Below are 24,081 nucleotides of genomic sequence, written 5' to 3'. Positions count from 1 at the left end.
CTCTGAGAAGCTCAGCCCACACCTATGTCATCCCTCCCCACCAAGGCTTCAAAGCAGAGACCCTCCCGTGTTGGCTAAAGACTTCTGGCTCTCCTCTCATTTCCCTGGTTCCGAGCGGTCCCAGCCCACGTGCAGTGACACGAGCGAACTACCAGATAAAAATTGCTCCTCTACACTTTCTTTTCCTGGAAATGGGTCAAGCACTGTTAATTGCTCTACTGTGGAGGGAGGCCTCCGATCCTGCTGCTAGACAGAAGAGTAATGAACTCGGCCCAGTAGTGGGGACAAAGGACTGGAATCGGATTATGAACTGAGCAAGGGAAATATGCCAATTCTTAAAGTGTCCTAATAATGTCAGGGACTGTAAATCTACACTCTGGGTTCATGCTTACCCCCAGATTGATAGCTTGCTGGATGTTACAGGCTTAGTGTAGCACAACTGTACTTTAGTGCAGATTTTACCTACAATGAGTAATACAACGTAAGCACCAGAGACCTTCAGTGAGCACTACAGACGTGCACTGTGAAAACTCACTCGCATTATCAGTCCTAACTTAGGTCAGTACCAATCCTTTAAGAGTCCCTTCTGTGACAGGCTACCTATACGCATGCCAGTCCACAGAAGATGGTAGACTCACATGCACAGCCGGCACACGTGTTCACATGTAACCAGCCCAGAGCCTCTTATCCTGGCGTCACACCAGGTGGACACTGATGGTCAGGACTCTATCCATTTACCATGAATTTAAAGTGGATAAGACTGAGGTTGTGAGACAAGCTCGCAGTAGAAGGCAAAGCACAGGTACTCAAAAGTGAACAATCCAGGGGAAATAAGTGAGCAGAGCCCACTTTACAATGCATATTCTTTGCAGCAAGGGACTAGGGAAACTGTGATAAGAAGTAGACTATTTGTCTCTTATCTAGTATTTATAGATGTCACTGACAGTACAAGCAGCACTGGTGCAATGTGGACAAAATAAAATAAGCTATAAGAAGGCCAAATCTCAAGTGTTGCAGTGCAATTAGATATATATGAGCTTGTACTGGGATAAACAGTTATGTTATCTTTTGCAAACATTCAGAGTAAAGATCAAGTACACCTTCAATGATACTGTATGCTATAACCCATTTCAAATGTTTTCAACCAATTTTCGTGATACTACAAGAATGTAAAATGTGTTGTCGTCAGTGCAAGAGTTTATCTTATTGTTGCTTTGCCATCATAACACTCATGCTTTCATGTTTTAGCCACCATTTGTATAAAAAGTTCTTAATTAAGAAATACTGAGAGTGATCAGAAAAATGTAGTCTAAACACAGTGTAGAGTAGGGATTTTGGCCACATTAGCTTTGGGGTAATTTAACACTACTCCAATATAAGTAGCTGAAGCTAAAATTATAACAAAATAAACAAATACCAAACAAGCGCATACAAAGACAAACAATAGCACATTGTGTATAACCTGAAAGGTAAAAAAAAAAAAAAAAAAAAAAAAAAAAAAAAGAAGAAGATCTCTTTCTTAGACGCTTACCTTCTTTATTTCCGGTTTCTGCTGGTGTAGGAAGAGAGGCATTGTGTTGTAAAGCTGCATTTGCAACAGCATTAGCAGTCGCTGTGAAGGCTGTCTGGGGAACCAACCGGGGCATTAACGGCACCAACCTACGGCCTTCGATGGACCACTCTGCCGAACTGTTCGGCCCACACATGCTGAAAAGAAAAAAATTGCAATATATATATATATATATTTGCTGTTCAAAACGCAAACATAAAGCATCAATATCATTTTGGAATTACAATCCTAACCCTTTTATGGGCTGGCTTGACTGCTTGCCCTTAGCTAGATCTCATGTCAGCAAGGACTAATACATAACATACAGAAGGGTCTTTAGGTCAGAATCTTTCAGGTATTGGAGTGTTTGGACGAACCTCCCACAGGCATTACTTTACTGGGCTGTTCTACATGTTCTTGGATCCGCACACAGCATTTCACGGATGTATACGTTTTGGACGTTTTTATCTTTGTAAGTTATTGATGTGAACAGAAAATGGTCCCTCTCCAGAACTTTGCACCACTATCCTTGATAACAAATGTACTTTAAATAAAAAAGATGTAAAAACAGTAAATGGAGTCTTTAGTATGTTGAGTTGTAGGCATCCGGCCAGCACGAGTGCAGCTGTTAAGTGCTCAGGCTCTCCCTGCACAACCAGCACTGAGCAAATTCTAACCCAACAAAGCTGGAGAGGCCAAGCATGAGCTTCTCCATGTATTCTCTGTGCGCTCTCCTGATACAATACCCTGACACTATAGCAAGGAAGCTCAGACGTTCTAGTTGCGGTTTAGTTCTGGACTGCCTTGGCTACAGCATTTTGTCCTTTCCTCTATGGTCGGCACAGTAGATCCGTTTTTTTTTTTTTTTTTTAATGTCATGTTATCACAGTTTTGGTAGTTAATAGTAATTATACACAGTGTTTTTTCTAGGAAGATATAACCAACTACCCACAATGGCAATAATGCCCAGCAGCCTTGCTCTCACAGCTCAGGCATTAGTCCAGCTTTGCATGGAATCACCGAGAAAGCTTGGTGAACGATCAGCGGCCCATGAACATTTATTTGAAATCCTTTTCGTACATCCCTCTTCGACCTCTCAGTACATGCCCGGTTCACGTGCTGCCGGCTTGGATGTGTCATTTGTTTTCTTCCTCTGGGGTCTGAGCTGGAGTGTAAGCATAACAAAGTGACTATGCAGATGACATATGGAAGCCACGACTCCAGAAACCACTATAAAGAATTCAGGAAAATGAATTACTCAATAACTCACAAAACTAAAAGGAAAGCAGACAGCCTTACGTCACTAGTTTGTTTAGTTTCTTTGCCTTTTCCAAAAAGTGTAACATTATTTAACATGAGGTGTACCAAGAAAACAAATCCTTAAATTCTCTGGGGAGTATGTACACTGACACTTAAACAGCAGATATACGCTAAGTGCTTCAATGCCTCAATCAGGTTAGAAACTGCTACTTCAATGCCTTTAATAAAACATTGAAATACAATAATGCAAGCAGGGGATATCTTAGTCCAGGGATCCTTAAATAATACTTGCACCACAATATCTCAGGGGTACATTACATGTTTTGCACATGTTGCCATGTGTCCAATATCTATTATATCCAGTGAGGATTTATTTCCGTGTACCAAACTGTTGAATTTTTCCTTTTGCGTTTCTTTCTGTGTAAAAACGACAGAGCAAACTCTTCCTCATCTCATGATTTAGCCTGCATTTAATGAGGCCACCAATCCGAGGAAATTACAGTGTATATGGTGAGGATTTTTAAACCAGTTCCTTTAAAAATATCATCAAACAAATCCAAACTTGTGTTTTGTCTATGCAGTCTCGACTTTCAGCAGATCATGTTTTAGCATATCAAAGTGCGATGTGGCTTAATTAAAAATATACTGCACATTTTTGGCACTTTATTTTGTATTTTATATTTTGCATTTTATACATAGAAAAGGCCAACAAGTAAACGGCGATATCAGTAGATCTGGCTCAAAACTGATAGTACTTCTTAATTACTTTTATGTGTAAGAGTATCTATATAGCGCAAACCAGACTGAAGGCAGGAACAGAACTGGAATTTGTAGTAAAGCCAAGTGCCACATCAATACTCGAATCACCTTCATACAGAGGATGGAACTTTTTTTTCTAGTGGCTGAAAAAGAACCATTCCCAGCAGGTAAAAGTGTGAACTGCCACACATCAAAACAAGGCCAAAGACAGTAGCCTGGAAACATGGCCTGTGGCACACACCCCATAGAAAGACTAGGGTTCCTTCTCATCTGTATTCTGTGCTAAGAGCAGGAAAGCTTTACCGACAACACACAAATGGAAAGTAGCCGTATTACCTACAAATGTTTGCCAAGATGAGGTCAACAAAAATATTGTGCACTTCATTTGATGCATTTCTTCCAAAGGTTTTGTGAAATTATGAACTTGACTGGAAATTTGATAAAGCCAAGTAGAATCACAAAGTGATATAACCTGGCTACTCCAGCATATAAAACATTACTTTTTTTCCACTCAGGAGCTACGCATACCAGTGTAGAGGAAGCCAAGGGCCAGAGGCTGAATGTGTTGCCGTCTTCCTTTTAGTGGTAAGGGCCATATCACCGCTGCTGTGAAAACATTCTGCAGCTCAAGGAACAAGGAGGTAGACTGCCTGGCGTGGAGCAAAACACTTGTTCCACCAGAGGCAGCATTCATCAGGTCTCTACTATAATGAGAACCTGCAGAGATCAGGTCATGTGAATCGCTGCTCGGCAGACTGGTGCTCTCCCCTGCGTGCCTGTATACTTCATCTTCTCTTCACAAAGATCATGTGAGCTACATGTGTCAGAACCTATCACTGCTGCACTCTGGTCTGTGCTTGATGATTGCGAGCAGCGCATGTGCTTGAAACCTACATTGCGAGATCCTGTTCTGCAAAAACGATTATGAGCGCACCCGTGCCTGAATCCGGCAACACTTCAAGAGACTGATAACCATGCACTGTCCGTGTGTCCTCAACTTCCTGCAACTCAACTGTTCAAGTGACAACAACTGTGCGCGGCCACTGGAAACCAACTCCGAGTGTAACCAGGCTAGATAGTCAAAAACAGTTTTGATTCCAAACAACTTATTGAGGTTACTGAGCTTATTTGCTTACAGATGCTTGGACAATCCATTTTTAGTGACAGACACAAGTGGAGCGATACCTAGGTATTCCACCCCACACCACTCTCCGAGAATAAGCCTTACCTGTTCGACCCTCCCCTTCCGTGACTGTTAAAGTCCAACACCAAGAGCCTTGACATTTCACTAAGCTTACAGTAGTATCTGGTCGCTGCATTTTCAGAGACAGCAGTAACACTCTGATTGCCTTGCCTATCCTCGAGTTATGCAGGCCCCAGAGAATTGGCCTGAGACTTTGATAGCGGATAATAGACCCTCAAAAACAATCAAGTAAATGTGTGCTGAAACGGAGATTTATACAAAAATTCTTCAATTTATTTATTTTTGATTTTAGTATATTTTGTTTGTTTTTATCCTTTGTGCAAAATTCATTTACTTATTTAATTCATTGTTCACATTTAAAAAGAACCTTGAAGTATAGTACATGATATTCAGACACAGGCAAAGAATTAATTATTTACAATTAAAGGTGTACAAAATTAATAAGTGAGAACAGAAAAAATTACATAGACACAAATACATAGACAAAATAACTCAGTGATATACGAAATATTCAGTTGATGGTATAGTTGATGAAGGCAATGCGGTTGAGTGGAACTACGCGCGTTTCGGCCTGAGGCCTTCGTCAGGTGACCGTCATTCGCATATTTTAAACAAATAAAAAGGGGTGATGTAACCTAAACAGACAAAACAAGAATACAAAAGTATAGATGTATCATCAGATCAGACACACATGTTCATTATATCTATTTACAATACAATTTATGTTTCTGTATTTTCTGGGTCTATAACAGTTGCAATGAAGATATATATACAATATTAACATTTTAGTGCAACCACCTAATTACAATAAATGCCAGACCATCTAGTTTTTTTGCTTTCCAGATGCAGAATTCGATGATTCTCATTCCATATTAGCTAAGCTCAAGATCGTCACTTAAAGTGTATCTATTTCAGTTAAATTTCTAGCTATGATAGTTTTTCTAATAGGTTATGAGACCAACAGTTCCATATTAGGCACTAAAATTTCAGAGAGAAAAGAAACCAGAAACAGATATAGGTATAGACACACATAAAAAGCCTTTGAATATAGGAAACCCAAAAATGGCCAGTATATATGGAATTCCTAAAGTTCATAAAAATGAACAAGATCCCCCCCTACGCCCTATAGTTACAACCATCGGGAGTGTGACAGAACCCATCTCAAAGTACATAGATGCCATCCTACGTCCACACATAGAGAAAATACCAGGTCACATCAAAGATACTAGGAATGTAATCACCCAATTTGAAGGCACCTCGTTTAACGCTCACCGTCAGTGGATGGTAACACTGGACGTAGAGAGCCTTTATTCTAATATTCCTTGCATAGGGGCAATGGAAGCCACTAAGTGGTTTATCGAGTCCTTCAACATTGACTGTAACATGCTATTCATCCTGGACTGCCTCCAAATTATTCTGGATAACAACATTTTTGAATTTGCGGGGCAACTCTATAAGCAGATTAGAGGAGTCAGTATGGGTGCTTCGTGTGCACCGACGATTGCCAATATCTATGTGGCTCTGTTTGAGGAAAAATGTGTCTTTAATGAGGTTGCGCCTTTCTTTGAATCGGTTTTTTATTGGTCACGCTTCATTGACGATATCATTTTCGTTTGGGACGATAATGAGGATGTTCTAGAAGAGTTTGTATCCTGGTTGAATGCCTGTGACCCAAATTTAAAATTTACAGAGAAAAAGAGTAATTCAGAAATAGAATTCCTGGATTTGAGTATCAAACATGATGAAGGAAAGCTAATTATGGACCTCTTTACTAAACCAACAGCACGTAATACTCTCCTTCATTATAGTAGCTTCCACCCCTCGTCACAGAAAGATAGCATTCCCTTCAGTCAATTTCTTAGACTGAGGAGGAATTGTACTAGGTTAATTGACTAGGACCAGAGGGCTACTATAATGAAGGAGAAGTTTCTGGAACGCGGTTATCCCCACAGATTAATACGTGACTCTTTTAAAAGGGCTAGGTATTATGACCGTCAACATCTTCTTACAGGTACTAACAAAAAACAAGATGCCAGTTTAGTATTCGTAACTAGGCACTCTATGTTAAACAAACAAATTCAACAAATCTTGTATGCAAATTGGCATATCCTTAATGTCAACAAAAGCGGAAATGAAAGTATAAATAAACCCCTTTTCGCATATAAGAAAAACAAAAATATCAAGGACATAGTTGTCAGATCAAGGATGTCAACTCAGAAGACCTTGAGTCAAAGAGATATCATCACTGGGGCCCCAGTGACTGGAAATCATAGATGTGGTACTTGTAAAATCTGTCCACTAGCCATTGAAACTGCAGAATTTACTTTTAATAACACAGCTATTCCCCTATCGACCATGACAAATTGTAAAACTACGAACATTGTTTACCTTCTAATTTGTCCATGCAACAAAGGTTATGTGGGTGAATCGTCGCGTTCTGTAAGTACTAGAATCACGGAACACAAATCAGCGATACGTACACAAAAGTTAACTGCCCCTTTAGTATCACACTATCTAGAAAAGGACCACAAGCCTGAAGACATCCGGTGGATAGTTTTAGAAAAAATTGTGGCTAAAGCTGGCATTAACACAGACAAAATCCGTCGTAAACGAGAAGTGTTTTGGATATTCACTTTGGACACTTTCAGACTAGGCCTCAATTCCGAAATTCCATGGCAGCAAGCTATTCTTTAATAATACCATCTAAGCATATGATTAAACAAAAGAGATGTACTCTGTCTTAACCATATACTAAACTGTTAGATAGAATACATATGCCACTATTCAAACATCAATTATCGTTTGAATATAAACTGAGCTAAAATGTGAGGTCTTTCAATGGGAGTATGTGCCTGAATAAAAGAGATGTACTTGATTTCTACTATATATTAAACTTTTAGATAGAGTAAACAGGCCACCATTTAAACATCAAATATCGTCTGAATATAAATGCGGATGACCATATATATATAAACACATCCTTGCCTAATTATCTTGTGAGCTACAATATGAGATCTTTAAATGAGATTTATATATCGATTTGCATAGCGTATTTTGTTCTGTGGGACCATCATCAAAAAGCGGGCTATAGTCTTTCTTTTAGCCGCTCCGGTAACCTTAACTATAATTGCGCTAACTCGGCATTAGTCTGCTTTCGACTTCGATGTAAGCCTCTGTGACCCGTGACCCGTTTGTCTATCGTCATCGAGCCGCGCTTCGAGAAATTGGCAACAGCTGAAAGCTACGTAATGCGAGCAAACAAACGCGCCTCTTTTCAAATAAAAAGCAGTAAATCACTCAGTCCGTTTAGATTGCGGATTTCGGAAGCATCAACTAACCAGAACCCCCGTTTGAACACTCGAGAACCATAAAACAAAGGTACGTGCTTAAAACGCATAGGATATCGCGTTGGTCGGATTAGACGCTCTGTCTAGATAAGTAATTTTCAGTATAGGTATGCCCAGTATAATAGTGTTCTTATTCTCTATTTTTTTAATAGTGGTCAATATTCTCAGCCCGTTCATATGCCAGCGTCACTGCAACAAGGTAATGACCCCAAGAAATACGATCAGAGAGGCAATATATAGCGGCACTTGACTTAGTACAATAGCATCGTTTTTTATATCTCCTTAAATGCAGATTGAATTTAACGAAAGTGACTAAAAGCTTTTGATTTTTCCTGCGGGTTTCCTTGTGAAAACGACACTTTACAAACATTTTCGGATACCTAAGGTAGGCTCTAATTCCCTAATAAAAGTGTCCCTATGAGACATAAAAATTTGCAAAGTGTGATGGCAAATTAGGTTATATATTGTTAGGATCTCTCATAGATATAAAATGTGTAATCACCTGTACACTGATATCAGGACTATGCCTTACTAGATAAATGAGAGTTTTATGGCATGAATAACATATAACCTAACATGGACCTAGTAAAACCCATATCGCATGAACAGAATCGTAAATTACATAAATAGTAATTCATCTTGCTCTCGCTTAATTTAGAATCAGCTCTCCGAAATAAAGATCCTAAGGATTCATTTCTATTTCCAGACTCACTATAACCAACGCGTGATTCAGTGAATAGAAAGTCATTTGGCAGGAGCAAATAAGGTACATCGTTATTGTAAAATAGTTATTACTATAACTAAAAATATATGGTCGAATATTAACATCTAAAAATGGATACATGTCTACTTTTCAGCATAACTGACTCGGTACATATGAAATCAAAACTGTTGCCATAGGAAGCAAAGTGTTGATACGTCAACCTGTCCACTGTTGTGTAAGTAAAAATGGCATTTTCCCTTCCCTCTTTTTCATTAGTAAAGGTATCTTTAGGTTGAGTGCATAAGGCTTTTTATGTGTGTCTATACCTATATCTGTTTCTGGTTTCTTTTCTCTCTGAAATTTTAGTGCCTAATATGGAACTGTTGGTCTCATAACCTATTAGAAAAACTATCATAGCTAGAAATTTAACTGAAATAGATACACTTTAAGTGACGATCTTGAGCTTAGCTAATATGGAATGAGAATCATCGAATTCTGCATCTGGAAAGCAAAAAAACTAGATGGTCTGGCATTTATTGTAATTAGGTGGTTGCACTAAAATGTTAATATTGTATATATATCTTCATTGCAACTGTTATAGACCCAGAAAATACAGAAACATAAATTGTATTGTAAATAGATATAATGAACATGTGTGTCTGATCTGATGATACATCTATACTTTTGTATTCTTGTTTTGTCTGTTTAGGTTACATCACCCCTTTTTATTTGTTTAAAATATGCGAATGACGGTCACCTGACGAAGGCCTCAGGCCGAAACGCGCGTAGTTCCACTCAACCGCATTGCCTTCATCAACTATACCATCAACTGAATATTTCGTATATCACTGAGTTATTTTGTCTATGTATTTGTGTCTATGTAATTTTTTCTGTTCTCACTTATTAATTTTGTACACCTTTAATTGTAAATAATTAATTCTTTGCCTGTGTCTGAATATCATGTACTATACTTCAAGGTTCTTTTTAAATGTGAACAATGAATTAAATAAGTAAATGAATTTTGCACAAAGGATAAAAACAAACAAAATATACTAAAATCAAAAATAAATAAATTGAAGAATTTTTGTATAAATCTCCGTTTCAGCACACATTTACTTGATTGTTTTTGAGGGTCTATTATTCTGTTTGGATCTTGATTCAGGGATTATTTACGCCCTTAGAGTTTTGCTACACTGTCTTTCTCTACATGGTTTGCCTTCCCTACGAGTAGCTAACTGTATACATTGTAGGGGCCCCCTCTTTCTCATAGAATTTATACTCATGGCCGGTCCATGAGGGGTTTTGTCCTGTATATCATTTCCTTAATTTGTTATAATACATAAGTATTTTCTGTTATGTGAAATTTTAGAACACGTTGTCTACTTTACTCCCTTCTTTTGCCAGATCTATGTATAATTGATTTATCCTTATACACTTTGATGGTTTTCTTGGGTAATTCATCTAGCAGTTCCGTTTTTCATATATCTATATTTCTTCACTTTATCTTGCTGTTGTCTCTGTCACCCTTTGTTACTTCATTTCTCTATTGAAACTAAATTCAGTCATCGTATCTATTATGGCCACACTTAAATCTCATGGCTTTAGCGACGAAGAATTTGCCTCCATGGTAGGCTCTTCGGTTAGTTTTGATACCAGACACACATCAAATAATGAAAAATGTGAAGATCTACTAAAATTACTAGCCCTTAAAAAGAAAAGTAAAAGAACTGAGTTACATGGAAAGTTTATTCTAGACTACTTAAAAGCAGGAGTTATCCCGCAGGGTCTCCAGGTAAAGAATATTCCAGGGCTATTTATCCATTTAAAACACTTTCTTGAACGTTGGTCCCTCATCTCTAATAGATGTTCGAGGGACCACATGATGCTTATAGTAGAAACAGTCAGAGAAGTTCTAGATGAATTAGCCAAAGAGATTGCAGAACTCGAGGATAAGATCAAAAATTCTACAATAATCACGGACATTAAAACAAAGTTAGAAAATGTGGAGATGGACCTCAATTCATATAGTGACTATCTGTATAAGCGTAAAATGGATAAATATCAGAAAGATCTACATTTTTTTAGTATGGAAAAAGCATATCCATACCTGGCAGACAATTTTTATGCCCAGGTAAGTGATAATGACCTAGAATATAACACTCCTTCAGATCCAAGATCAAAAAAGTATTCTACTTTTTCCAACTCTTCAGATTCAGGAAGTAATTCTAGTATGCCACCGTATCAACCGAGGGGCAATCGTTTCAGATCCAATCAAGGATATAGACCTTTTTTAGGGAGACGTCAAGCGAGAAGAAATTGGAGACCAAATTATCAACCTCAATATCGGCAACCACAACAATACCAATACAATCAACAATACCCACCACAAGAACAATACCCACCGAATCAAACATATCAACCTCAGGGCCCTTATCAGCCCCAATTCCTGGACAATCAACAGAATACGGAGAGATATCTAGAAACAAGAAATGCAAGGTATTGGAGACAATGAATACAATACCTATCTTCAATCTGAGTAGTCATAACACTGACTCAGCTACCCTTTCAGTACTCTCGAGAGGTCTCTCATTTGTCCCGCACTCTGGCTTGAATAAGTTTGAATTATTCAATGATATGATAAGTTTTTTTCGAAAAATATGATTAAAAAACTTTTTCTCCCAACAAAGAAATGAGTTGCCAGAACCAAATAGATCTGGTTTGTCACCTAAATCGATCTTTACTCCGTCTCTGGATCAAGTTGACCCAGAAATAGGAATCTTTGAAAAAATTGTCACCTCTAAATTGCAAAACATCACCAAATATATACCACATACCCCGTATAATATCTCTATTGATGAACACAATGCTTTGTTACAACTAAAAGAATCAACTCAAATTATTGTGAAAAGTTGTGATAAGGGAGGGGGTATAGCCATTTTTGATACCACAAACTATATTGAAAAAATGGAAAACATGCTTAATGATACAAAATATTATTCAAAAATCACTAAAGATCCAACAGGTATCATTAAAAACAAGATCACTAGATTAACCTCCAAAGCGTTAAGCAAGGGAGACATTTGTCAAAAAGAGCATGATTATATGAATATAGGAAACCCAAAAATGGCCAGTATATATGGAATTCCTAAAGTTCATAAAAATGAACAAGATCCCCCCCTACGCCCTATAGTTACAACCATCGGGAGTGTGACAGAACCCATCTCAAAGTACATAGATGCCATCCTACGTCCACACATAGAGAAAATACCAGGTCACATCAAAGATACTAGGAATGTAATCACCCAATTTGAAGGCACCTCGTTTAACGCTCACCGTCAGTGGATGGTAACACTGGACGTAGAGAGCCTTTATTCTAATATTCCTTGCATAGGGGCAATGGAAGCCACTAAGTGGTTTATCGAGTCCTTCAACATTGACTGTAACATGCTATTCATCCTGGACTGCCTCCAAATTATTCTGGATAACAACATTTTTGAATTTGCGGGGCAACTCTATAAGCAGATTAGAGGAGTCAGTATGGGTGCTTCGTGTGCACCGACGATTGCCAATATCTATGTGGCTCTGTTTGAGGAAAAATTTGTCTTTAATGAGGTTGCGCCTTTCTTTGAATCGGTTTTTTATTGGTCACGCTTCATTGACGATATCATTTTCGTTTGGGACGATAATGAGGATGTTCTAGAAGAGTTTGTATCCTGGTTGAATGCCTGTGACCCAAATTTAAAATTTACAGAGAAAAAGAGTAATTCAGAAATAGAATTCCTGGATTTGAGTATCAAACATGATGAAGGAAAGCTAATTATGGACCTCTTTACTAAACCAACAGCACGTAATACTCTCCTTCATTATAGTAGCTTCCACCCCTCGTCACAGAAAGATAGCATTCCCTTCAGTCAATTTCTTAGACTGAGGAGGAATTGTACTAGGTTAATTGACTAGGACCAGAGGGCTACTATAATGAAGGAGAAGTTTCTGGAACGCGGTTATCCCCACAGATTAATACGTGACTCTTTTAAAAGGGCTAGGTATTATGACCGTCAACATCTTCTTACAGGTACTAACAAAAAACAAGATGCCAGTTTAGTATTCGTAACTAGGCACTCTATGTTAAACAAACAAATTCAACAAATCTTGTATGCAAATTGGCATATCCTTAATGTCAACAAAAGCGGAAATGAAAGTATAAATAAACCCCTTTTCGCATATAAGAAAAACAAAAATATCAAGGACATAGTTGTCAGATCAAGGATGTCAACTCAGAAGACCTTGAGTCAAAGAGATATCATCACTGGGGCCCCAGTGACTGGAAATCATAGATGTGGTACTTGTAAAATCTGTCCACTAGCCATTGAAACTGCAGAATTTACTTTTAATAACACAGCTATTCCCCTATCGACCATGACAAATTGTAAAACTACGAACATTGTTTACCTTCTAATTTGTCCATGCAACAAAGGTTATGTGGGTGAATCGTCGCGTTCTGTAAGTACTAGAATCACGGAACACAAATCAGCGATACGTACACAAAAGTTAACTGCCCCTTTAGTATCACACTATCTAGAAAAGGATCACAAGCCTGAAGACATCCGGTGGATAGTTTTAGAAAAAATTGTGGCTAAAGCTGGCATTAACACAGACAAAATCCGTCGTAAACGAGAAGTGTTTTGGATATTCACTTTGGACACTTTCAGACTAGGCCTCAATTCCGAAATTCCATGGCAGCAAGCTATTCTTTAATAATACCATCTAAGCATATGATTAAACAAAAGAGATGTACTCTGTCTTAACCATATACTAAACTGTTAGATAGAATACATATGCCACTATTCAAACATCAATTATCGTTTGAATATAAACTGAGCTAAAATGTGAGGTCTTTCAATGGGAGTATGTGCCTGAATAAAAGAGATGTACTTGATTTCTACTATATATTAAACTTTTAGATAGAGTAAACAGGCCACCATTTAAACATCAAATATCGTCTGAATATAAATGCGGATGACCATATATATAAACACATCCTTGCCTAATTATCTTGTGAGCTACAATATGAGATCTTTAAATGAGATTTATATATCGATTTGCATAGCGTATTTTGTTCTGTGGGACCATCATCAAAAAGCGGGCTATAGTCTTTCTTTTAGCCGCTCCGGTAACCTTAACTATAATTGCGCTAACTCGGCATTAGTCTGCTTTCGACTTCGATGTAAGCCTCTGTGACCCGTGACCCGTTTGTCTATCGTCATCGAGCCGCGCTTCGAGAAATTGGCAACAGCTGAAAGCTACGTAATGCGAGCAAACAAACGCGCCTCTTTTCAAATAAAAAGCAGTAAATCACTCAGTCCGTTTAGATTGCGGATTTCGGAAGCATCAACTAACCAGAACCCCCGTTTGAACACTCGAGAACCATAAAACAAAGGTACGTGCTTAAAACGCATAGGATATCGCGTTGGTCGGATTAGACGCTCTGTCTAGATAAGTAATTTTCAGTATAGGTATGCCCAGTATAATAGTGTTCTTATTCTCTATTTTTTTAATAGTGGTCAATATTCTCAGCCCGTTCATATGCCAGCGTCACTGCAACAAGGTAATGACCCCAAGAAATACGATCAGAGAGGCAATATATAGCGGCACTTGACTTAGTACAATAGCATCGTTTTTTATATCTCCTTAAATGCAGATTGATTATAACGAAAGTGACTAAAAGCTTTTGATTTTTCCTGCGGGTTTCCTTGTGAAAACGACACTTTACAAACATTTTCGGATACCTAAGGTAGGCTCTAATTCCCTAATAAAAGTGTCCCTATGAGACATAAAAATTTGCAAAGTGTGATGGCAAATTAGGTTATATATTGTTAGGATCTCTCATAGATATAAAATGTGTAATCACCTGTACACTGATATCAGGACTATGCCTTACTAGATAAATGAGAGTTTTATGGCATGAATAACATATAACCTAACATGGACCTAGTAAAACCCATATCGCATGAACAGAATCGTAAATTACATAAATAGTAATTCATCTTGCTCTCGCTTAATTTAGAATCAGCTCTCCGAAATAAAGATCCTAAGGATTCATTTCTATTTCCAGACTCACTATAACCAACGCGTGATTCAGTGAATAGAAAGTCATTTGGCAGGAGCAAATAAGGTACATCGTTATTGTAAAATAGTTATTACTATAACTAAAAATATATGGTCGAATATTAACATCTAAAAATGGATACATGTCTACTTTTCAGCATAACTGACTCGGTACATATGAAATCAAAACTGTTGCCATAGGAAGCAAAGTGTTGATACGTCAACCTGTCCACTGTTGTGTAAGTAAAAATGGCATTTTCCCTTCCCTCTTTTTCATTAGTAAAGGTATCTTTAGGTTGAGTGCATAAGGCTTTTTATGTGTGTCTATACCTATATCTGTTTCTGGTTTCTTTTCTCTCTGAAATTTTAGTGCCTAATATGGAACTGTTGGTCTCATAACCTATTAGAAAAACTATCATAGCTAGAAATTTAACTGAAATAGATACACTTTAAGTGACGATCTTGAGCTTAGCTAATATGGAATGAGAATCATCGAATTCTGCATCTGGAAAGCAAAAAAACTAGATGGTCTGGCATTTATTGTAATTAGGTGGTTGCACTAAAATGTTAATATTGTATATATATCTTCATTGCAACTGTTATAGACCCAGAAAATACAGAAACATAAATTGTATTGTAAATAGATATAATGAACATGTGTGTCTGATCTGATGATACATCTATACTTTTGTATTCTTGTTTTGTCTGTTTAGGTTACATCACCCCTTTTTATTTGTTTAAAATATGCGAATGACGGTCACCTGACGAAGGCCTCAGGCCGAAACGCGCGTAGTTCCACTCAACCGCATTGCCTTCATCAACTATACCATCAACTGAATATTTCGTATATCACTGAGTTATTTTGTCTATGTATTTGTGTCTATGTAATTTTTTCTGTTCTCACTTATTAATTTTGTACACCTTTAATTGTAAATAATTAATTCTTTGCCTGTGTCTGAATATCATGTACTATACTTCAAGGTTCTTTTTAAATGTGAACAATGAATTAAATAAGTAAATGAATTTTGCACAAAGGATAAAAACAAACAAAATATACTAAAATCAAAAATAAATAAATTGAAGAATTTTTGTATAAATCTCCGTTTCAGCACACATTTACTTGATTGTTTTTGAGGGTCTATTATTCTGTTTGGATCTTGATTCAGGGATTATTTACGCCCTTAGAGTTTTGCTACACTGTCTTTCTCTACATGGTTTGCCTTCCCTACGAGTAGCTAACTGTATACATTGTAGGGGCCCCCTCTTTCTCATAGAATTTATACTCATGGCCGGTCCATGAGGGGTTTTGTCCTGTATATCATTTCCTTAATTTGTTATAATACATAAGTATTTTCTGTTATGTGAAATTTTAGAACACGTTGTCTACTTTACTCCCTTCTTTTGCCAGATCTATGTATAATTGATTTATCCTTATACACTTTGATGGTTTTCTTGGGTAATTCATCTAGCAGTTCCGTTTTTCATATATCTATATTTCTTCACTTTATCTTGCTGTTGTCTCTGTCACCCTTTGTTACTTCATTTCTCTATTGAAACTAAATTCAGTCATCGTATCTATTATGGCCACACTTAAATCTCATGGCTTTAGCGACGAAGAATTTGCCTCCATGGTAGGCTCTTCGGTTAGTTTTGATACCAGACACACATCAAATAATGAAAAATTTGAAGATCTACTAAAATTACTAGCCCTTAAAAAGAAAAGTAAAAGAACTGAGTTACATGGAAAGTTTATTCTAGACTACTTAAAAGCAGGAGTTATCCCGCAGGGTCTCCAGGTAAAGAATATTCCAGGGCTATTTATCCATTTAAAACACTTTCTTGAACGTTGGTCCCTCATCTCTAATAGATGTTCGAGGGACCACATGATGCTTATAGTAGAAACAGTCAGAGAAGTTCTAGATGAATTAGCCAAAGAGATTGCAGAACTCGAGGATAAGATCAAAAATTCTACAATAATCACGGACATTAAAACAAAGTTAGAAAATGTGGAGATGGACCTCAATTCATATAGTGACTATCTGTATAAGCGTAAAATGGATAAATATCAGAAAGATCTACATTTTTTTAGTATGGAAAAAGCATATCCATACCTGGCAGACAATTTTTATGCCCAGGTAAGTGATAATGACCTAGAATATAACACTCCTTCAGATCCAAGATCAAAAAAGTATTCTACTTTTTCCAACTCTTCAGATTCAGGAAGTAATTCTAGTATGCCACCGTATCAACCGAGGGGCAATCGTTTCAGATCCAATCAAGGATATAGACCTTTTTTAGGGAGACGTCAAGCGAGAAGAAATTGGAGACCAAATTATCAACCTCAATATCGGCAACCACAACAATACCAATACAATCAACAATACCCACCACAAGAACAATACCCACCGAATCAAACATATCAACCTCAGGGCCCTTATCAGCCCCAATTCCTGGACAATCAACAGAATACGGAGAGATATCTAGAAACAAGAAATGCAAGGTATTGGAGACAATGAATACAATACCTATCTTCAATCTGAGTAGTCATAACACTGACTCAGCTACCCTTTCAGTACTCTCGAGAGGTCTCTCATTTGTCCCGCACTCTGGCTTGAATAAGTTTGAATTATTCAATGATATGATAAGTTTTTTTCGAAAAATATGATTAAAAAACTTTTTCTCCCAACAAAGAAATGAGTTGCCAGAACCAAATAGATCTGGTTTGTCACCTAAATCGATCTTTACTCCGTCTCTGGATCAAGTTGACCCAGAAATAGGAATCTTTGAAAAAATTGTCACCTCTAAATTGCAAAACATCACCAAATATATACCACATACCCCGTATAATATCTCTATTGATGAACACAATGTTTTTTTACAACTAAAAGAATCAACTCAAATTATTGTGAAAAGTTGTGATAAGGGAGGGGGTATAGCCATTTTTGATACCACAAACTATATTGAAAAAATGGAAAACATGCTTAATGATACAAAATATTATTCAAAAATCACTAAAGATCCAACAGGTATCATTAAAAACAAGATCACTAGATTAACCTCCAAAGCGTTAAGCAAGGGAGACATTTGTCAAAAAGAGCATGATTATATGAATATAGGAAACCCAAAAATGGCCAGTATATATGGAATTCCTAAAGTTCATAAAAATGAACAAGATCCCCCCCTACGCCCTATAGTTACAACCATCGGGAGTGTGACAGAACCCATCTCAAAGTACATAGATGCCATCCTACGTCCACACATAGAGAAAATACCAGGTCACATCAAAGATACTAGGAATGTAATCACCCAATTTGAAGGCACCTCGTTTAACGCTCACCGTCAGTGGATGGTAACACTGGACGTAGAGAGCCTTTATTCTAATATTCCTTGCATAGGGGCAATGGAAGCCACTAAGTGGTTTATCGAGTCCTTCAACATTGACTGTAACATGCTATTCATCCTGGACTGCCTCCAAATTATTCTGGATAACAACATTTTTGAATTTGCGGGGCAACTCTATAAGCAGATTAGAGGAGTCAGTATGGGTGCTTCGTGTGCACCGACGATTGCCAATATCTATGTGGCTCTGTTTGAGGAAAAATGTGTCTTTAATGAGGTTGCGCCTTTCTTTGAATCGGTTTTTTATTGGTCACGCTTCATTGACGATATCATTTTCGTTTGGGACGATAATGAGGATGTTCTAGAAGAGTTTGTATCCTGGTTGAATGCCTGTGACCCAAATTTAAAATTTACAGAGAAAAAGAGTAATTCAGAAATAGAATTCCTGGATTTGAGTATCAAACATGATGAAGGAAAGCTAATTATGGACCTCTTTACTAAACCAACAGCACGTAATACTCTCCTTCATTATAGTAGCTTCCACCCCTCGTCACAGAAAGATAGCATTCCCTTCAGTCAATTTCTTAGACTGAGGAGGAATTGTACTAGGTTAATTGACTATGACCAGAGGGCTACTATAATGAAGGAGAAGTTTCTGGAACGCGGTTATCCCCACAGATTAATACGTGACTCTTTTAAAAGGGCTAGGTATTATGACCGTCAACATCTTCTTACAGGTACTAACAAAAAACAAGATGCCAGTTTAGTATTCGTAACTAGGCACTCTATGTTAAACAAACAAATTCAACAAATCTTGTATGCAAATTGGCATATCCTTAATGTCAACAAAAGCGGAAATGAAAGTATAAATAAACCCCTTTTCGCATATAAGAAAAACAAAAATATCAAGGACATAGTTGTCAGATCAAGGATGTCAACTCAGAAGACCTTGAGTCAAAGAGATATCATCACTGGGGCCCCAGTGACTGGAAATCATAGATGTGGTACTTGTAAAATCTGTCCACTAGCCATTGAAACTGCAGAATTTACTTTTAATAACACAGCTATTCCCCTATCGACCATGACAAATTGTAAAACTACGAACATTGTTTACCTTCTAATTTGTCCATGCAACAAAGGTTATGTGGGTGAATCGTCGCGTTCTGTAAGTACTAGAATCACGGAACACAAATCAGTGATACGTACACAAAAGTTAACTGCCCCTTTAGTATCACACTATCTAGAAAAGGATCACAAGCCTGAAGACATCCGGTGGATAGTTTTAGAAAAAATTGTGGCTAAAGCTGGCATTAACACAGACAAAATCCGTCGTAAACGAGAAGTGTTTTGGATATTCACTTTGGACACTTTCAGACTAGGCCTCAATTCCGAAATTCCATGGCAGCAAGCTATTCTTTAATAATACCATCTAAGCATATGATTAAACAAAAGAGATGTACTCTGTCTTAACCATATACTAAACTGTTAGATAGAATACATATGCCACTATTCAAACATCAATTATCGTTTGAATATAAACTGAGCTAAAATGTGAGGTCTTTCAATGGGAGTATGTGCCTGAATAAAAGAGATGTACTTGATTTCTACTATATATTAAACTTTTAGATAGAGTAAACAGGCCACCATTTAAACATCAAATATCGTCTGAATATAAATGCGGATGACCATATATATAAACACATCCTTGCCTAATTATCTTGTGAGCTACAATATGAGATCTTTAAATGAGATTTATATATCGATTTGCATAGCGTATTTTGTTCTGTGGGACCATCATCAAAAAGCGGGCTATAGTCTTTCTTTTAGCCGCTCCGGTAACCTTAACTATAATTGCGCTAACTCGGCATTAGTCTGCTTTCGACTTCGATGTAAGCCTCTGTGACCCGTGACCCGTTTGTCTATCGTCATCGAGCCGCGCTTCGAGAAATTGGCAACAGCTGAAAGCTACGTAATGCGAGCAAACAAACGCGCCTCTTTTCAAATAAAAAGCAGTAAATCACTCAGTCCGTTTAGATTGCGGATTTCGGAAGCATCAACTAACCAGAACCCCCGTTTGAACACTCGAGAACCATAAAACAAAGGTACGTGCTTAAAACGCATAGGATATCGCGTTGGTCGGATTAGACGCTCTGTCTAGATAAGTAATTTTCAGTATAGGTATGCCCAGTATAATAGTGTTCTTATTCTCTATTTTTTTAATAGTGGTCAATATTCTCAGCCCGTTCATATGCCAGCGTCACTGCAACAAGGTAATGACCCCAAGAAATACGATCAGAGAGGCAATATATAGCGGCACTTGACTTAGTACAATAGCATTGTTTTTTATATCTCCTTAAATGCAGATTGATTATAACGAAAGTGACTAAAAGCTTTTGATTTTTCCTGCGGGTTTCCTTGTGAAAACGACACTTTACAAACATTTTCGGATACCTAAGGTAGGCTCTAATTCCCTAATAAAAGTGTCCCTATGAGACATAAAAATTTGCAAAGTGTGATGGCAAATTAGGTTATATATTGTTAGGATCTCTCATAGATATAAAATGTGTAATCACCTGTACACTGATATCAGGACTATGCCTTACTAGATAAATGAGAGTTTTATGGCATGAATAACATATAACCTAACATGGACCTAGTAAAACCCATATCGCATGAACAGAATCGTAAATTACATAAATAGTAATTCATCTTGCTCTCGCTTAATTTAGAATCAGCTCTCCGAAATAAAGATCCTAAGGATTCATTTCTATTTCCAGACTCACTATAACCAACGCGTGATTCAGTGAATAGAAAGTCATTTGGCAGGAGCAAATAAGGTACATCGTTATTGTAAAATAGTTATTACTATAACTAAAAATATATGGTCGAATATTAACATCTAAAAATGGATACATGTCTACTTTTCAGCATAACTGACTCGGTACATATGAAATCAAAACTGTTGCCATAGGAAGCAAAGTGTTGATACGTCAACCTGTCCACTGTTGTGTAAGTAAAAATGGCATTTTCCCTTCCCTCTTTTTCATTAGTAAAGGTATCTTTAGGTTGAGTGCATAAGGCTTTTTATGTGTGTCTATACCTATATCTGTTTCTGGTTTCTTTTCTCTCTGAAATTTTAGTGCCTAATATGGAACTGTTGGTCTCATAACCTATTAGAAAAACTATCATAGCTAGAAATTTAACTGAAATAGATACACTTTAAGTGACGATCTTGAGCTTAGCTAATATGGAATGAGAATCATCGAATTCTGCATCTGGAAAGCAAAAAAACTAGATGGTCTGGCATTTATTGTAATTAGGTGGTTGCACTAAAATGTTAATATTGTATATATATCTTCATTGCAACTGTTATAGACCCAGAAAATACAGAAACATAAATTGTATTGTAAATAGATATAATGAACATGTGTGTCTGATCTGATGATACATCTATACTTTTGTATTCTTGTTTTGTCTGTTTAGGTTACATCACCCCTTTTTATTTGTTTAAAATATGCGAATGACGGTCACCTGACGAAGGCCTCAGGCCGAAACGCGCGTAGTTCCACTCAACCGCATTGCCTTCATCAACTATACCATCAACTGAATATTTCGTATATCACTGAGTTATTTTGTCTATGTATTTGTGTCTATGTAATTTTTTCTGTTCTCACTTATTAATTTTGTACACCTTTAATTGTAAATAATTAATTCTTTGCCTGTGTCTGAATATCATGTACTATACTTCAAGGTTCTTTTTAAATGTGAACAATGAATTAAATAAGTAAATGAATTTTGCACAAAGGATAAAAACAAACAAAATATACTAAAATCAAAAATAAATAAATTGAAGAATTTTTGTATAAATCTCCGTTTCAGCACACATTTACTTGATTGTTTTTGAGGGTCTATTATTCTGTTTGGATCTTGATTCAGGGATTATTTACGCCCTTAGAGTTTTGCTACACTGTCTTTCTCTACATGGTTTGCCTTCCCTACGAGTAGCTAACTGTATACATTGTAGGGGCCCCCTCTTTCTCATAGAATTTATACTCATGGCCGGTCCATGAGGGGTTTTGTCCTGTATATCATTTCCTTAATTTGTTATAATACATAAGTATTTTCTGTTATGTGAAATTTTAGAACACGTTGTCTACTTTACTCCCTTCTTTTGCCAGATCTATGTATAATTGATTTATCCTTATACACTTTGATGGTTTTCTTGGGTAATTCATCTAGCAGTTCCGTTTTTCATATATCTATATTTCTTCACTTTATCTTGCTGTTGTCTCTGTCACCCTTTGTTACTTCATTTCTCTATTGAAACTAAATTCAGTCATCGTATCTATTATGGCCACACTTAAATCTCATGGCTTTAGCGACGAAGAATTTGCCTCCATGGTAGGCTCTTCGGTTAGTTTTGATACCAGACACACATCAAATAATGAAAAATGTGAAGATCTACTAAAATTACTAGCCCTTAAAAAGAAAAGTAAAAGAACTGAGTTACATGGAAAGTTTATTCTAGACTACTTAAAAGCAGGAGTTATCCCGCAGGGTCTCCAGGTAAAGAATATTCCAGGGCTATTTATCCATTTAAAACACTTTCTTGAACGTTGGTCCCTCATCTCTAATAGATGTTCGAGGGACCACATGATGCTTATAGTAGAAACAGTCAGAGAAGTTCTAGATGAATTAGCCAAAGAGATTGCAGAACTCGAGGATAAGATCAAAAATTCTACAATAATCACGGACATTAAAACAAAGTTAGAAAATGTGGAGATGGACCTCAATTCATATAGTGACTATCTGTATAAGCGTAAAATGGATAAATATCAGAAAGATCTACATTTTTTTAGTATGGAAAAAGCATATCCATACCTGGCAGACAATTTTTATGCCCAGGTAAGTGATAATGACCTAGAATATAACACTCCTTCAGATCCAAGATCAAAAAAGTATTCTACTTTTTCCAACTCTTCAGATTCAGGAAGTAATTCTAGTATGCCACCGTATCAACCGAGGGGCAATCGTTTCAGATCCAATCAAGGATATAGACCTTTTTTAGGGAGACGTCAAGCGAGAAGAAATTGGAGACCAAATTATCAACCTCAATATCGGCAACCACAACAATACCAATACAATCAACAATACCCACCACAAGAACAATACCCACCGAATCAAACATATCAACCTCAGGGCCCTTATCAGCCCCAATTCCTGGACAATCAACAGAATACGGAGAGATATCTAGAAACAAGAAATGCAAGGTATTGGAGACAATGAATACAATACCTATCTTCAATCTGAGTAGTCATAACACTGACTCAGCTACCCTTTCAGTACTCTCGAGAGGTCTCTCATTTGTCCCGCACTCTGGCTTGAATAAGTTTGAATTATTCAATGATATGATAAGTTTTTTTCGAAAAATATGATTAAAAAACTTTTTCTCCCAACAAAGAAATGAGTTGCCAGAACCAAATAGATCTGGTTTGTCACCTAAATCGATCTTTACTCCGTCTCTGGATCAAGTTGACCCAGAAATAGGAATCTTTGAAAAAATTGTCACCTCTAAATTGCAAAACATCACCAAATATATACCACATACCCCGTATAATATCTCTATTGATGAACACAATGCTTTGTTACAACTAAAAGAATCAACTCAAATTATTGTGAAAAGTTGTGATAAGGGAGGGGGTATAGCCATTTTTGATACCACAAACTATATTGAAAAAATGGAAAACATGCTTAATGATACAAAATATTATTCAAAAATCACTAAAGATCCAACAGGTATCATTAAAAACAAGAT

The 24,081-nt window shown here is 37.0% G+C and overlaps 1 protein-coding gene across 12 annotated transcripts in view; it reads right to left on the bottom strand.

The window, feature by feature from the left end:
* Positions 1-24,081, bottom strand: part of EMSY (EMSY transcriptional repressor, BRCA2 interacting) — a 339,048-nt gene that overhangs the window by 291,571 nt on the left and 23,396 nt on the right. For all 12 annotated transcript variants that reach the window (XM_086933879.1, XM_086933880.1, XM_086933870.1 and 9 more), the window contains exon 5: positions 1,532-1,707. In XM_086933879.1, coding sequence (XP_086790005.1) covers positions 1,532-1,707 — 176 coding nt within the window. The remainder of the gene's footprint in view (positions 1-1,531; positions 1,708-24,081) is intronic.

This window comes from Lissotriton vulgaris, chromosome 8 (assembly GCF_964263255.1).
Source record: "Lissotriton vulgaris chromosome 8, aLisVul1.2, whole genome shotgun sequence".
Lineage (NCBI taxonomy): Eukaryota > Metazoa > Chordata > Amphibia > Caudata > Salamandridae > Lissotriton > Lissotriton vulgaris.
Note: the sequence above shows the minus strand (reverse complement) of the source record. Positions and strands in the feature narration are given on the sequence as shown.